The sequence below is a fragment of the Amblyraja radiata genome, chromosome 3 (assembly GCF_010909765.2).
Source record: "Amblyraja radiata isolate CabotCenter1 chromosome 3, sAmbRad1.1.pri, whole genome shotgun sequence".
NCBI lineage: Eukaryota > Metazoa > Chordata > Chondrichthyes > Rajiformes > Rajidae > Amblyraja > Amblyraja radiata.
This window is the reverse complement of record NC_045958.1, coordinates 107755871-107772704: the sequence shown is the minus strand read 5'-3', so window position 1 is coordinate 107772704 and position 16834 is coordinate 107755871. Positions and strand designations below refer to the sequence as shown.

The 16834-nt window shown below is 48.8% G+C and overlaps 1 protein-coding gene across 2 annotated transcripts in view; it reads left to right on the top strand.

Moving 5' to 3' along the window:
- irf2 (interferon regulatory factor 2) overlaps window positions 1-16834 on the top strand; it is a 48795-nt gene that overhangs the window by 16698 nt on the left and 15263 nt on the right. For both annotated transcript variants that reach the window (XM_033018536.1, XM_033018537.1), the window contains exons 2-6: window positions 2021-2137; window positions 7170-7262; window positions 9950-10049; window positions 13530-13706; window positions 16042-16088. In XM_033018536.1, the coding sequence (XP_032874427.1) occupies window positions 7176-7262; window positions 9950-10049; window positions 13530-13706; window positions 16042-16088 (411 nt within the window). In that variant the 5' untranslated portion in view covers window positions 2021-2137; window positions 7170-7175. The remainder of the gene's footprint in view (window positions 1-2020; window positions 2138-7169; window positions 7263-9949; window positions 10050-13529; window positions 13707-16041; window positions 16089-16834) is intronic.

Below are 16834 nucleotides of genomic sequence, written 5' to 3'. Positions count from 1 at the left end.
CCTTTGTAGAAAAAAGTTATCCCTCGGGTTCAATAGACAATGGACAATAGGTGCAGGAGTAGGCCATTTGGCTCTTCGAGCCAGCACCGCCATTCAATGTGATCATGGCTGATCATCCGCAATCAGTACCCCGTTCCTGCCTTCTCCCCATATCATCTGACCCCTGCTATCTTTAAGAGCTATATCTAACTCTCTCTTGAAAGCATCCAGAGAATTGACCTCCACTGCCTTCTGAGGCAGAGAATTCCAAAGATTCACAACCCTCTGTGTGAAAAAGTGTTTCCTCAACTCCGTTCTAAATGGCCTACCCCTTATTCTTAAACTGTGGTCCCTTGTTCTGGACTCCCCCAACATCGGGAACATGTTTCCTGCCTCTAGCGTGTCCAAACCCTTAATAATCTTATATGTTTCAATAAGATCTCCTCTCATCCTCCTAAATTCCAGAGTGTACAAGCCCAGCCGCTCCATTCTATCAACATATGACTGTCCCGCCATCCCGGGAATTAACCTCCTATTAAATCTTTCTCCTCTCACCTTAAACCTCTGCTGCCAGGTTCTTGATTCCCCCACTCTGGGCGAGAGACTCTGTGCGTCTACCCGATCTATTCCTCTCATGATTTTATACACCTCTATAAGAACACCCCTATTCCTGCGCTCCAAGGAATAGAGTCCCAGCCTGCTCAACCTCTTCCGTACAGCTCGGGCCCTCGAGTCCTGGCAACATCCTCGTAAATCTTTATGGCCATTCCTATATCACTTCCTCCGGTGGCCTGCACCCGACACACTCATCCAATCTATAAATAAATACTTTAATTTAGCTGGTGTTAAAAATGAGCAAAGCAATCCATTAAAAATAATTCGTCAATTTACATGTTTAATAAATAATATTCACAACTTGGAAAGATGGAAGAAAAGCACGTGGTACAGTCACCAACTGGCTCTGGTTAAAATATGTAGGATGGGACTGCAGATGCTGGTTTACACTGAAGATTGACACAAAATGCTGGAGTAACTCAGCGGGACAGGCAGCATCTCTGGAGAGGGGGAATGGGTGACGTTTCGGGCCGAGACCATTCTTCAGACTGAGAGTCAGGGGGTGAGGGAAACATAGAGACATGGAAGGGTGAGGTGTGAAAATGAGCCATCAAAGGGGACGAAAGTCAAGGAAAATGTAGAATGGATCTGAGGGGAAGGTGACAACGAGGCAGACAATCGGTAATATGTAATCAGGAGGGCAGTGAAACTAGTTGGAGAACTGAGAAGGGGGAGGGATGGAGAGAGAGGGGAAAGCAAGGGCTAGAGAAGTCAATGTTCATACCGCTGGGGTGTAAACTACCCAAGCGAGATATGAGGTGCTGTTCCTCCAATTTGCGTTGCGCTTCACTCTGACAATGGAGGAGGCCCAGGACAGAGAGGTCAACGTGAGAATGGGAGGGGAAGTTAAAGAGTTTAGGTAGGTTTAGGCGGACTGAGCGGAGGTGTTCAGCGAAACGATTGCCGAGCCTGCGCTTGGTCTCGCCGATATACAGGAGCGGCGGATACAGTAATTGAGTTTGGAAGGATGAGAGGGGCACATATAAGATTTTTAAGGGCTTGGACATGCTAGAGGCAGGAAACATGTTCCCGATGTTGGGGGAGTCCAGAACCAGGGGCCACAGTTTAAGAATAAGCAGTAAGCCATTTAGAACGGAGACGAGGAAACACTTTTTCTCACAAAGAGTTGCGAGTCTGTGGAATTCTCTGCCTCAGAGGGTGGTGGAGGCTGGTTCTTTGGATACTTTCAAGAGAGAGCTAGATAGGGCTCTTAAAGATAGTGGAGTCAGGGGATATGGGGAGAAGGCAGGAACGGGCTACTGATTGTGGATGATCAGCCATGAATGGTGGTGCTGGCTCGAAGGGCTGAATGGCCTACTCCTGCACCTATTGTCTATTGTCTATTGTCTATTATTGTTTGGAAGATTCCAATCCAATCTAATTCCAATGTTCTACTCGTCAATGTGATTCTCCTTAACCTTTACAGCGACTCTCCAGGACAGACACGGACCCCTACATTTGACAGGAAGGTCGCCCTTATCCCGTATGTCACCCACTCCAAGTCAGGAACTGTTCGGACTACAGGGTCACGTTTAACTTGCAGGTAAGAAAAGCATCTGTCTCAGATTGACTTGCCATTAACCACCCATTTTTGTGTTCATAAGTGATAGGAGCAGAATTTGGCCATGCGGCCCATCAAGTCTACTCCGCCATTCAACCATGGCTGATCTATCTCTCCCTCCGAACCCCATTCTCCTACTTTCTCTCCGTAGCCTCTGACACCCGTATGAATCAAGAATCTATCTACCTCTGTCTTAAAAATATCCATTGACTTGGCCTCCACAGCCTTCTGTGGCAATGAATTCCACAGATTCACCACCCTCTGACTAATTTTTAATTTAATTGAATGAGATCTGTATGTGAACATTTAAGCTTTCACATCGTATTTGCGCATGGGGTACAGACGCTCTTTCCTCTGCAGTTTCTTCGTCTTCATACTCTCCTCGTGCTTGTTTAGTCGCCAGCGCATGGCCCGTGTCTTCTTGGGCCGCAGATCCAAAGGCTTGTACTTCTGGCCTTTGTAGAATTTTCCTCCTTTGTAGAAATTCCTCCTCATCTCCTTCCTAAAGGAACGTCCTTTAATTCTGAAGCTGTGTCCTCGAGTCCTAGACTCTCCCACCAGTGGAAACATCCTCTCCACATCCACTTTATCCAAGCCTTTCACTATTCGGTCCATTTTGATGAGGTTCTCCCCTCATTCTTCTAAACCCCAGCGAGTACAGGCCCAGTGCCGTCAAACGCTCATCATAGGTTAACCCACTCATTCCTGGGATCATTCTCGTAAACCTCCTCTGGACCCTCTCTGGCGGCAGCACATCCTTCCTATGATTGGGGGAAAAATTGCTCACAATATTACAAATGCGGCCTGACCAGCGCCTTATTGAGCCTCGGCATCACATCCCTGTTTTTGTATTCTAGTCCTCTTGGAATATTTTGGGGGAGATGTTTCGGAATGTGGAGCGCGTACGATTTGCAGATGTGAATCGGATTAATATAATGAGCCAGACAAGGAGCGGAGTTGCCACAAGGTATTTGTTGGAAATGAACTTCAACAGAGCATGGTTGTGGGCGTAGAATAGTGAAAGGCTTGGATGGAGCGGACGTGGAGAGGATGTTCCCACAAGTGCGAGAGTCTAGGACAGGGGTGGGCAACCTTGTTCTGCAATAGGGGCCGGGACGCATGTCTGTGAGGGGATGACGGGCCACATCTATCACGTGTACACATGGATCCCGCCCCCACCCCGCCCCGGATGGCAGGCATCAAATCACGTGTTCACATAGATCGCGGCCCTTCGAGGACGCCACCCGGAGCACTGGCCCCTAGTTATGGGCGCTCACCAACATGACGCACCTATGGACCATTGCCTTGGCTCTGTCCTGAAGGTAGTGACTCAAATACTCACACTCACTCGTCCCCAGCCTATTGACAACCCCGATCCCGACAGTGAAGCCCAGACACAGAAGGTGCGCGGCGGTGCCGGCGGCTTTGCGCAGGTACAGCCAGACCTCGGCGCTCGGCGGCTCCGACACTGCAGCCGCCAGCGCAGGCCTCCTTGTGTCACCGCGCCTGGGCACCGCGGCCTCGGGCCCGGGTTTGTACTGGAGATGACGGGAGTCTGCTGGCCGGATGATTTTGGGTTATGGGCCGCATCCGGCTCGAGGGCCGTAGGTTGCCGATCCCCTGGTCCAGGACCAGAGATCGCAGCCTCAGAATAAAAGGATGTTCTTTTAGGAAAGAGGCAAGGAGGAATTTCTAGAGTTTATGAGTTTGGTTATTGTCACGTGTACCGAGGTACAGTGAAAAGATTTTGTTGTGTGCTAACCAGTCAACTGAAAGACAATACATGATTACAATCGATCCATTTACAGTGTACAGATACATGAAAAAGGGAATAACGTGAATAATGTTCAGAGCAAGATAAAGTCCAATCAAGGATAGTCCGAGGGTCTCCAATGAGGTAGATAGATAGCAGCTCAGGACTGCTCTCTGGTTGTTGATAGGATGGTTCAGTTGCCTGATATCAGCTGGGAAGAAACTGTCCCTAAAGGGCCTGTCCCACTTACGCAACATTTTCACCGACTGCCGGCACCCGTCATAGGTCGTTGCAGGTCGCCGAAAATGTTCAACATGTTGAAAACCCATCGGGGACCAGAACAAGGTATGACTCTTTGGGCGACTGCTCACGACCATACAGGCTTCACCCCGCGACATGTCGCCTGTATAGTCGTGAGTAGTCTCCTCAGTCGCCCAAAGAGTCGTAGCATCTTTCTGGTCGCCGCTGGATGTTCTACATGTTGAAAAATTTCAGCGACCTGCAACGACCTTTGAAGGGTGCCAGCAGTCGCCGAAAAAGTCGCGTAAGTGGGACAGGCCCATGAATCTGTACAGGAGGTGTGCTTTTTTACACTTCATTTTATTTTGCAATAGGCCTGAATATTTCATTCGTTTTTTGTTACAAAGTGGTACTAGAGGAGATTAAACCAATTTCCTGTTTTAATATCATCACCATGGCATTAAGTAAACACACAGACTGTTTCCACGATAAGATTCAAAACTAAATATAAGGTGTAGTCTGTTTGACCTATAATAATAGGTGCAATATAAGGGAGTGGAGCCAGAATTGAATGCTATTCTAAAACTCACCTGGTTCAGGGTGTTTGAACAGTGAAAACCTAACAACGTTGTCTTTTGTTGGAAATGTGGCTGTTAAAAGAGCTTGGTTCTGCTGCTGTTTGATTTCCATCATAGCAATGCTTTTTAGTTTAGTTTAGAGATACAGTTGGCGCAGCGGTAGAGTTGCTGCCTTACAGCAAATGCAGCACCGGAGACCTGGGTTCAATCCCGACTACGGGTGCTGTCTGTGCAGCGTTTGCACGTTCTCCCCGTGCAAACGCTGTCTGTAATCGTGACCTGCCTGGGTTTTCTCCGAGATCTTCGGTTTAGTCCCACACTCCAAAGACGCACAGGTTTGTAGGTTAATGTAGGCTTTGAAAATGTATAAATTGTCCCTAGTGGGTGTAGGATAGTGTTAATGTGCGGGGATCGCAGGTCAGCGCGGACCAGGTGGGCCGAAGGGCCTGTTTCCGCTCTGTATCTCTAAACGAAAGTAAATTAGACTATAGCACGGAAACAGGCCCTTCAACCCACCGAGTCCACGCCGACCAGGCCTGCCAGATCGCAAAGCCAAGTCGCCGGACATTGCGTGCGACGTCGCGCGTCCCGGGCCAAAACTCCTCAGCTGGCCCGCCGGCTGGGCTTTGTGTTCTGCTGCACGCAAAGTCCGGCACCGCATCCAACTCATGAACCATGAGAAGGAGAGGTGGTGGCGTCGGCGGTAAGCGAAGGTCCGAAGGTCGGACAGCTGGCCGGGCTGCCAACCGACGGGGCCACAGGCGAGGCGCTGCTGCTGCACTCCATGGGCTGCACTACGTCGGGCCGGGTGAGGCGGGGCCGGACCCAGCGCTCCGACCCGACAGTCCCCTCGACCCGAGTTGTAGCAGTCAAATACGGGACTAGGGCGGTCCCGTACGGGACAAACCAATGTAGCCCAATATACGGGATGTCCCGGCTAATACGGGACAGTTGGCAACCCTAGAGGAAATGGACAGGCGATGTTTCGAGACGGGACCCTTCTTCACACCGATTACCATTGACATTTTGCTGTCAGTCTGAAGAAGGGTCCCGACCCGAAACGTCGCATATTCCCCAAAGACCCAGGTTCGACCCTGAGCTCTGTTGCTGTCTTTGTGGAGTATGCACGTTTTCCCCGTCGGGTGGCACGTTGGTGCAGTGGTAGAGTTGCTGCCTCACAGCGCCAGAGACCCGGGTTCCATCGTGACTACTGGTGCTGTCTGTAAGGAGTTTGTACGTTCTCCCCATGACCGCTTGGGTTTTCTCCGGGTGTTCCAGTTTCCTCCCACACTCCAAAGAGGTACAGGTTTGTAGACTAATTGGCCCTGTGCAAATTGTCCCTAGTGTGTAGGGAGTAGATGAGAAAGTGGGATAACATCGGACTAGTTTGAATGGACGATCAATGTCGGGCACAGACTCACTGGACCGAAGGGCCTATTTCCACGCTGTGTCTGCAAACCAAACATTCCCTCCACAGATGCCGCCTGACCCACCGAGTTCCTCCTGCATTTGGTTTTCTGCTCCACAGTTAATTCTTGGCAGTGCTTGGCCGAGGTAAATGTTCCAGATAGTCAAGGTGAATGACGGTAAATCTGCAACAATGTTCAAGGTTTCATCACTTGCTGGGGTTAGGAGGGAAAGGTGGATCAACCATGATTGAATGGTGGAGTGGGCTTATGGGCCGAATGGCCTAATTCTGCTCCTATCACTTACGAACTAATGAATTTATGAACTTTGTATCTCCAGAGATCAGAATCTCTTTCCTCATTTGTGAAAGCAATCCCCATTCTACCTGCAACACAGGAAGTACAAGTGACTTTTAACTACAGCTTACAATTAGTCTACCATTGTGCACCTGGACATTTTTCCTCTCTTCTGTTCACCCAGATGGGGCCTTTGGCTGTTAGTGAATGAGAAATTAATTCCAATTGTATTTGGCAAGAACCTTATTTTATTTGATGAGCCTGTTGCCACATTTCACACGCAGTCCCAGGACACCACACTTGAGTTTTGTCATTTTCAAATTTAATCTTGTTACACTGTTTTTTATAATGAAATAAAAATTCCTATTTAGTTTCGTTCAGAGATGCAGCACGTAGATAGGCCCACCGAGTCCTCGCCGACCAGCGTTCCCCGTACACTAACACTATCCTACACACACTACGGACAATTTACAGTTTTACCGATGTCAATTAACGTACAAACCAGCACGTCTTTGGAATGTGGGAGGAAACCGGAGCACCCGAAGAAACCCCACTTGGTCACGTACGAATTTCATCTTTTTCGTCGAGTGATCTATCTTGCTTGCTATAGGATCTTTGGTGAGGTAGATGGGACATGTTGGTCGGTGTGGGCGTTGGGCCGCAGGGCCTGTTTCCACGCTGTATTACTAATAGTGAAAGTGAGAGGTTGCTGAAGTTGATTTTGTTCCCGTTTATTCCAGGTGGCGATGCCTGTGGAGCGAATGCGAATGCGCCCGTGGCTAGAAGAGCAAATAAACTCGAATATATTACCTGGTTTGAAATGGCTAAACAAGGTAAGGTCACTGTTAGAGCCGATAGCTACAGGGTGAATGGATGATATCATAAATTCATAAGTAGTCGGATCAGAATTGGGGCCATTCAGTCCATAGCGTCTATTCCAGCATTCAATCATGGCTGATCTATCTCTCCCTCTCAATCCAATTCTCCTGCCTGCTCCCCGTAACCCCTGACATCCGTACTAATCAAGAATCTATCTATATCCACTGTCTTGGCTTCTGCGAAAGATCCTATAGCGGAGCAAGATAGACTACTCCTGCTAAATGCAATGGGCTGACGTGTAGTACGCAACGGAACGGAATGTGGGCCTTTTTTCATCCATTTCCGTAACCGGACCCGACCCGACCCGACTCGCAGTGTAATCAACATTGTGGGGGAACAGTTTGTGTTATAAATTAAAATTCTGAAAATGAGGAGAAGAGTTTTACCAAATAACTTTTATTTTTACGAGGATGTTTCCGTAACCGGCTTCCGTCTACGCACTATTATCCTATGGGATCTTTGGTGTGCAGACCGAAGCCGGTTACGGAAATGGGGCCTTAAATTACCCATGATTCTGCCCATGACCGTACTACGTCTTTTTCGTCGAGTGGACTATCTTGCTCCGCTATAAGATCTTTGGCTTCTACTGTCTTCTGTGGCAAAGAATTCCAAAGATTCATCACCCTCTGACTAAATTAATTTCTCCTCAACTCCTTCCTAGAAGAACGTCCTTTAGAGGCTTCGACCTCTTGTCCGTGACTCTCCCACTAATCAAGAAATATCAGTGGTATTTTCAATGGTTCAATCTTAGTTTATTTTCACTTTTAAGTTTAGTTCATTGTCACGTGTACCGAGGTACAGTGAAAAGCTTTTTTGTTGCGCGCTAACCAGTCCGCGGAAAGACTGTACGTGATTACAATCGAGCCGCCCACAGTGTACAGATACATGATAGAGGGAATAACACTTTGTGAAAGATAAAGTCTAATAAAGTCCAATTAAAGATGGATAAGTGCGATGGTCTCCAATGACTGCGGTTACAGGGAAATTCAAGGATTCATTTAATTGATTTTGGGGTTGAAACTGCTTCTGGAAGCCTGAGCTAGAATGGCAAGATAAAAATAATTCAAATCACACAGTGACTAAGATCTTACACTGATCACTGAAATGCCAGAATGAGGAATTGCATTGTTTTAGGTTTTATATTTAGGATTATTATTGTGATGTGTACCGAATTTCTTAGGCCCCCTTCTTAAGCACCCTGACCATGGGTGTCTCCAGGGTGCTATTCCCTATATAGAGGACGCCTGTGCGTGACTTTGTTTAACGTGGGGAGACTGGTGCACAGACAGCCACCCCACGGTCCTTGACAGATCTGGGTCAAGATCCAGTGGCATGGAGTCCAAGACGACTGGAGACCCTTTACTGCTGCAGCCTTCATCCGCCTTCCCAGCCGTTGTGATGCTCCACTAAGGTCAGCCATCGTTCCTCCGCCTGTTCCACTGTTGAGGTTTTGGTTGGATTGCTCTTTGTCAGAGACCTCCCCCCCCCTCGACCTTACTGCCATGGGTGGCCCTACCAGGAGCATAGCTCCAGACAGCATCGCTCTCAGGATCTCAGGTCCACACAAGCTTCTCCACCACGACAAGGTGACAATCCACAGAGAAGATCGGCCGAATATAGATGAATATAATCAAGCTGTCCACAGTGTCCAGGTGCAGGGTATGGTATACCTCTGCTGCTTTGGTAGCACACAACAAAACAGCTTTCCAGTGCACCTCGCCTCACCCTGGTCAAATCCTATTCTACCCTCTTTCATCAGGCAATGGGAGATATGTTTTGAGACATCCTGAAGCGGTTATGAGAGATGCTATATAAATAGATGTCCGTGATACAATATCCGTGCTGATCATGATGCCAAGTTAAACTAATCTCAATAGGACATAAAAAGCATAGAGAACATGGATAGGTGACGTTTCACAGAGTGCTGGAGTAACTCAGCGGGTCAGGCAGCATCTCTGGAGAACATGGATAGGTGACGTTTCACAGAGTGCTGGAGTAACTCAGCGGGTCAGGCAGCATCTCTGGAGAACATGGATAGGTGACGTTTCACAGAGTGCTGGAGTAACTCAGCGGGTCAGGCAGCATCTGTGGAGAACATGGATAGGTGATGTTTCACAGAGTGCTGGAGAAATTCAGCGGGTCAGGCAGCATCTGTGGAGAACATGGATAGGTGACGGGGTGATGTTTCGGGCCAGGTGCTGTCTGTGTGGAGTACGCACGTTCTGCCTGTGGCATCTCCAGGTGCTCCGGTCCGGCAGATGGTTGGAACAAAGGCCAGAGATAAGTGTGGCAGGTGTGAGAGCGGATTGAAGAGTTGCGAATTGTGAAGCCAGAGGAAGGAAGGTGTGAGGCGGGGGGGGATATAGGTAGGAGTGCAGGTAGGCCACAGGGGAGGTGAGGGGAGGGGGGGGGAGGGGAATAGAAGGGGAAAGGACGATGGTGGAAAAACGGGGGAGGGGGAGGTGGGGTTGTTAGAGGTTACTCCCCTAAGGGGCGAGATTAGTAAACTGATCCCCTCTGCCTTCAGGTGAAGGTAAGGCAGCAACTCTAACGCTGCATCACCATGCCAGCGGCCAAAGGTAACGGCAGTTTATCACACGACATGCGATTCATGTTTTCAATGACGGCATTACTTTCCCAGGAAAAGAGGATTTTCCAGATTCCATGGATGCACGCTGCTCGACACGGGTGGGACGTGGAGAAGGATGCGCCGTTATTTAAAAACTGGGCCGTTCACACAGGTAGATGAACAACAGCAGTGAAAACAAAACTATTCATATACAGTAGAAACAATGAAAAAGACACACAGAGTGCTGGAGTAACTCAGCGGGTCAGGCAGCATCTGTGGAGAACATGGATAGGTGACGTTTCACAGAGTGCTGGAGTAACTCAGCGGGTCAGGCAGCATCTGTGGAGAACATGGATAGGTGACGTTTCACAGAGTGCTGGAGTAACTCAGCGGGTCAGGCAGCATCTGTGGAGAACATGGATAGGTGACGTTTCACAGAGTGCTGGAGTAACTCAGCGGGTCTGGCAGCATCTCTGGAGAACATAGACAGGTGACGTTTCAGTTTGAGATCCTTCTTCAAATATTGTGCTACTCTGTAATGGATTGTGAGTCATACATCACAGAAACAGACCATTTGGCCCATCATGCCCATGCTGACCTAGATGCCCCATCTAAGCTTGACCGCATTGGGTCCATATCCCGCTAAACCTTTCCTATCCATGTAGCTGACCTGGTCTCTTTTAAACTACCTCCTCTGGCATGTTTCCTGCCTCTAGCTTGTCCAAACCCTGAATAATCTTATATGTTTCAATAAGATATCCTCTCATCCTTCTAAATTCCAGAGTATACAAGCCCAGCCGCTCCATTCTCTCAACATGTGACAGTCCCGCCATCCCGGGAATTAACCTTGTGAACCTTCCTCCCCACTCTCACATTATACCTATGACCTGAAAAGTTACTGGTCCAGTTCCCTTCACAGATGCTGCCTGACCTTTTGAGTTCTTCAAGCAGTTTGATTTTATGGACTAGGCTCCAGCATCTGCAGTCTCTTGTGTGTCTGGTTTTAACAGGTCCATTAAATTAGCAACAGGAGAAATTTGTTTTGCAGTATTATTGTCACTTATTCTTTTTCAGGCTCATATGTAATACTTATATGTGGTAATCACTGTTGTTAAACATTGGGCGCAAAAAGCTGGAGTAACTTAGCGGGTCAGGCAGCATCTCTGGAGAGAAGGAATGGGTGGCATTTCGGGTCGAGACCCTCCTTCAAATCGGGGGAGAGGGGAACTAGAGATATGAAACAGTACATAGAGCAAATTAATGAAAGATATGCAAAAGGACAGATCAAAGCCAGCAACGATGATCAAGGAAAGGTGGAGCCCACAATGATCCATTGTTGGCTGTGGGGAAGGTGATAATGAGTGATACAGACAGTGAAACTAGTACGACGACGACTAGGGCAGGGGAGGGACGGAGAGAGAGGGGATGCAAGGGGAATGTTCGAGGAATTAATATTGATACCGTGGTGGAAGGAACTGCAGATGCTGGTTTAAACCGAAGATAGACACAAAAGGTTGGAGTAAGTGTGGCATGGTGGCACAGCAGCTGCCGTACAACGCTTACAGCGCCAGAGACACGGGTTCGATCCCAACCACAAGTGCTGTCTGTACGGAGTTTGTACGTTCTCCCCGTGACCTGTCAAAATCAAAGGTATTTTATTAGTCACATTCACATACACCTAGGTGTAGTGAAGTGAAATGCTTTTTGCCATTTTGCAGCACACAAAAAAAGAATACAGATATAACACCAATGAGAGTCTTAAACACATAGAACATCCCCCCACAATTGCTCCCTCCATGAGGGAAGGTACAAAGTCCAGTCCCCAACCCCAGTTCACCCATAGTCGGGCCCATTGAGGCCTCCACAGTTGCCTCTATGGAGGCCCGATGTTCCTGGCCGTTCTCGCCGGGTGATGTTGCTCCGGCGTCGGGAGAGTCCTCCCAGCGGCCTGGGAACCCTGGAACGGCCGCTTCCGCACTGGAGGCTGCGGCTTCCGAAGCCGACAAGGCCGCGCCGGTTGGAGCTCCACAACTGGCGATCTCGTCGCGAGATCCCAGGCTCCCGGTGTAAAGTCAGCGCCGCCGCCCGCAGCTGGCCACTCCTCAGACCCTCAGCTCCGCGATTTTGTTCCCGGCGGTCTCAGCTCACCGGAGCTCCAGCGTGGCGACCCAGGCAAGGCATCGCCCGCTCCGCGATAGCGCTCCAGCGCTGTGCCGCCACCGAAAGCCGTGGTTCTGGGCGGTCCCCCGACAGGAAACGCCGCTCCAGGCCCGCTGGTAGGCCGCGAGGACGGGTCGAAGCTGCAGCCCGGAGAAAAGCTGCCTCTCCGACCAGGTAGGGACCCTGAAAGGTAGTTTCCCCCCTTCCCCGCCCCCCACCCCCCACATATAAAAAGTCTAGACCTCCAACAAAACACTTTAACTAACTTAAAATAAAAATAAAAAGACGAAGAGACAGACAGCTGCTGGCTGGGCAGCCGTGCACAGGACAGCGCCCCCTCCAACCTGTGTGGGTTTTCTCCGAGACCTTCGGTTTCCTTCCACGCTCCAAAGACTTACATGTATGTAAGTTAATTAGCTGGGTATATATGTAAAAATGTCCCTAGTGTGTGTAGGATAGTGTAAAGCCCCTATAACCATATAATAACCATATAACAATTACAGCACGGAAACAGGCCATCTCGACCCTTCTAGTCCGTGCCGAACACATAATCTCCCCTAGTCCCATATACCTGCGCTCAGACACATAATCTCCCCTGTCCCACTTGCGATTTTTTCGGAGACTACAGACGACAAGGCTGTCGCCACATGGTCGCAGGGTGAGGCCTGTATGGCCGGGAGTTGTCCCCTCAAGTCGCCTAAAGAGTCGTAATGTTTTTCTGGTCGCCGCTGGATTTTGTGTGGTCGTAGGTGGATGTCCTAAAGGGACTGTCCCACTGTACGAGGTAATTCAAGAGCTCTGCCGAGTTTTTAAAAAAATCACTCGTGGTAAGCACATAGAATGTACGTAGCGGGTACGTTGGAGCTTGGGACGTCTCTTAGCGGCTCGTAATGCTAACGGCAGGTACTCGGGAAACGCGGTAAGCTCGTGAAGACTCATGAAGATTTTTCAACATGTTGAAAAATGCCCACGAGAGCCCCGAGGACCTACGAGCAGCTATTACCGTAATTCCCCGAGTTCGAATCAGGGGAAACTCGGGAGATCTCTTGAATTACCTCGTACAGTGGGACAGCCCCTTTATGCGTCTCCGGTTGTCGGTAGCTTGCCGTAGCTTGATGTCGACTAGGTGGTAGGTTGTTGTAGACATTGTCGTAGGGGGGATCCAGTCGCCGCTTTTTCGGCGACCTGCTGTGACTCTGACAGTCGCCAGCTGTCGAATAAATCGCCTAAGTGGGACAGGCCCTTTAATATGCGGGGATCGCTGGGCGGAAGGGCCTGTTTCCTAAACTAAACTAAACTAAAGAAAATGCAGCTGGTCAGCCAGTTTACCACTGGGGTGTAAGCTGCCCAAGTGAAATTTGAGGTGCTGTTCCTCCAATTTGCGTTTGCCTCACAATGACAGCGGTGGAGGCCCAGGATGTTAAAAGTTTTTTGTTTTTTTTCAAGATGTTCCCTCGTTTGATATCTTTTGTGTGTGTGTGTGTGCTGACAGGAAAATATCACCATGGAATAGACAAGCCTGATCCCAAGACATGGAAGGCCAATTTCCGTTGCGCGATGAACTCATTACCCGACATCGATGAAGTGAAGGACAAAAGTATAAAGAAGGGGAGCAATGCCTACAGAGTGTACAGGATGCTGCCAGCCACAGAAAAGCCAAACAAGAAAGGTGCTTGAATAAATAAACAAACAGTTTCCAAGATGACAATAGACAATAGGTGCAGGAGTAGGCCATTCGGCCCTTCAAGCCAGCACCGCCATTCACTGTGATCATGGTATATCATGCAGAATCAGTACCCCGTTCCTGCCTTCTCCCCATATCCCCTGACTCCGCTATCTTTAAGAGCCCTTATCTAATTCTCTCTTGAAAGCATCCAGAGAACCAGCCTCCACCGCCCTCTGAGGCAGAGAATTCCACAGACTCACAACTCTCTGGGTGAAAAAGTGTTTCCTCGTCTCCGTTCTAAATGGCTTACCCATTATTCTTAAACTGTGGCCCCTGATTCTGAATGGGGCACTGATTGTGGATGATCAGCCATGATCACTTTGAATGACGGTGCTGACGCGAAGGGCCGAATGGCCTACTCCTGCACCTATTGTTTATATCCTCCACACACGAGGGATAATTTACCGAAGCCAATTAACCTACAGACCTGCACGTCTTTGGGACGTGGGAGGAAACCAGAGCACCCAGAGAAATCCCACGCGGTCAAGGGGAGAACGTGCAAACTCCACACACAGACAGCACCCGTAGTCAGGATGGAACCCGGGTCCTTGGCGCTGTGAGACAGCAACTCTACCGCTGCGCCACCGTGCTGCCCCGCAAGATAATGCAATCACGGCACAGAGATATGATTATAAGCTTATTCTTGATATTTCAATGGTTTGTAATTCTCATCTGGGGCAGCACGGTGGCGCAGCTGGTAGAGCCGCTACCTCACAGCGTCAGAGATCCGGGTTCGATCCTGACTCCAGGTGCTGTCTGTGTGTGGAGTTTGTACATTCTCCCTGTGACCGCGTGGGTTTTCTCCGGGCGCTCCGGTTTCCTCCCAAATTCTACAGACGCAGGTTTGTCGGTCGATTGGCCTCATTGGAGACCCTCGGACTATATTACATTGGACTTGTCAGAATATTATGCCCAACGGAACAGTTATAACATATTGGTTTCTGTAAAATGTCCATAGCGTGTGAGAAGTGGATGCATAAGTGGAATAATATATAACTGGTGTGAACGGGTGATCAGTGGTCGGCGTGGGCTGAAGGGCCTGTTTCAATGCTGCATCTCCAAACTAAACTCAATCTCTGAACTAATCTGATCTGGATTCTGAAATCAACTACAGCTGCACTGACACTGTTACCTTGGGCTATAAATAACATATTTTCCACAACTAAACTGGTTAAATGGACCATGAGAAGTCATAATTTGTTGATTAACAAGAGAATAAAATAACGAGCAGTCCCTCCGGCCCACAATGCAATGTTCCCGATGTTGGGGGAGTCCAGAACCAGGGGCCACAGTTTAGGAATAAGGGGTAAGCCATTTAGAACGGAGATGAGGAAAAACTTTTTCAGAGTTGTGAATCTGTGGAATTCTCTGCCTCAGAGGGCAATAGACAATAGGTGCAGGAGTACGCCACTCGGCCCTTCGAGCCAGCACCGCCATTCAATGTGATCACGGCTGATCATCCCCAATCAGCACCCCGTTCCTGCCTTCACCCCATATCCCCTGACTCCGCTATCTTTAAGAGCCCTTTCTAGCTCTTTCTTGAAAGTATCCAGAGAACCGGCCTCCACAGAGGCAGAGGCAGAGAATTCTCTGAGGCAGAGAATTCTACAGACACAACTCTCAGTGTGAAAAAGTGTTCTAAATGGCTTACCCCTTATTCTTAAACTATGGCAGTGGAGGCCAATTCTCTGGAAGCTTTCACACGAGAGTTAGATAGAGCTCTTAAAGATAGCGGAGTCAGGGGATATGGGGAGAAGGCAGAGAATTCCATAGACTTACAACTCTCTGTGTGAAAAATTGTAATCATGTAATGTCTTTCCAGGGTCTTTGACATTTCCACCCTGGGGGAAAAGGTTGTGACTGTCTACCCTTTCTGCACCTCTCCTCATTTTATAAACTTCTATCAGGTCTCCCCTCACAATCCTCCACTCCAGCAAAAACAAGTTTTAGTCCAAAGACAGACACCAGATGCTGGCGTAACTCGGCGGGACAGGCAGCATCTCTGGAGAGAAGGAATGGGTTTCGTTTCGGGTCGTGACCCTTCGCCAGACTTGTCCAACCTCTTGCTATAGTTGATCCACACGTGGTTACAGTGGATGACAGGGCCCTGGAGAGTATTACAGGGCAGAGCGAGAGGGCAGGAGAATGGGGTTGAGAGGGAGAGATAGATCGACCATGATTAGACTTGATGGGCTGAATGGCCTAATTCTGGTCCTGTGAACTTTTGGGGGATCACTTCTGTTCTGAAACTTGATTTTTTTTTTACTTCACTAACAAGGAAAGAAAATAAAAGTGGAAAAGGAAGAAGAATGTAAGACAGTCAAGGTGAGTAATATTCTCGTTCCATTTCATCTGGCCATTTGACTCCAGATTCACAAATTTATAATTGCAGCCTTCACAATAAGCCGTCCCCACCACAACCCCCCTCATTGCAGTTGCTGCCTCACAGCGCCAGAGACTACGTCAGGATCGAACCTGTCTGTACGGAGTTTGTAGGTTCTTCCCGTGACCTGTGGGTTTTTCTCCGGGTACTCCAGTTTCCTCCCACATCCAAAAACCTGTGGGTTGGTGGGTTAATTGAGCTTCTGTGAATTATCCTCCAGCAATTGAACCGAGGTTAACCTATGATGAGCGTTTGTCGGCACTGGGCCTGTACTCGCTGGAGTTTAGAAGAATGAGGGGGGACCTCATTGAAACTTACAGAATACCTCAGTACACATGACAATAAACTATTCTAAATTAAACTAAAGTTTCACTAAAATCGTGAGATGCCTCATCAAAGAATTAAGAAAGTATTTCGTTTTAGTTTAGGGAACAGGCCCTTCGGCCCACTGAGTCCGTGCCGACCAACCATCCCTGCATACTAACACTACCCTACACACACAGGGGACAATTTACATTTATACCAAGCCAATTAACCTACATATCTGTACGTGTTTGGAATGAGGGAGGAAACCGGAGCGCCCGGAGTAAACCCGCAAAGGTCACGAGGAGAACGTACAAACTCCGTACAGACAGCACCCGCAGTCAGGATCGAACTTGGATCTCTGGTGCTGTGAGGCAGCAAATCT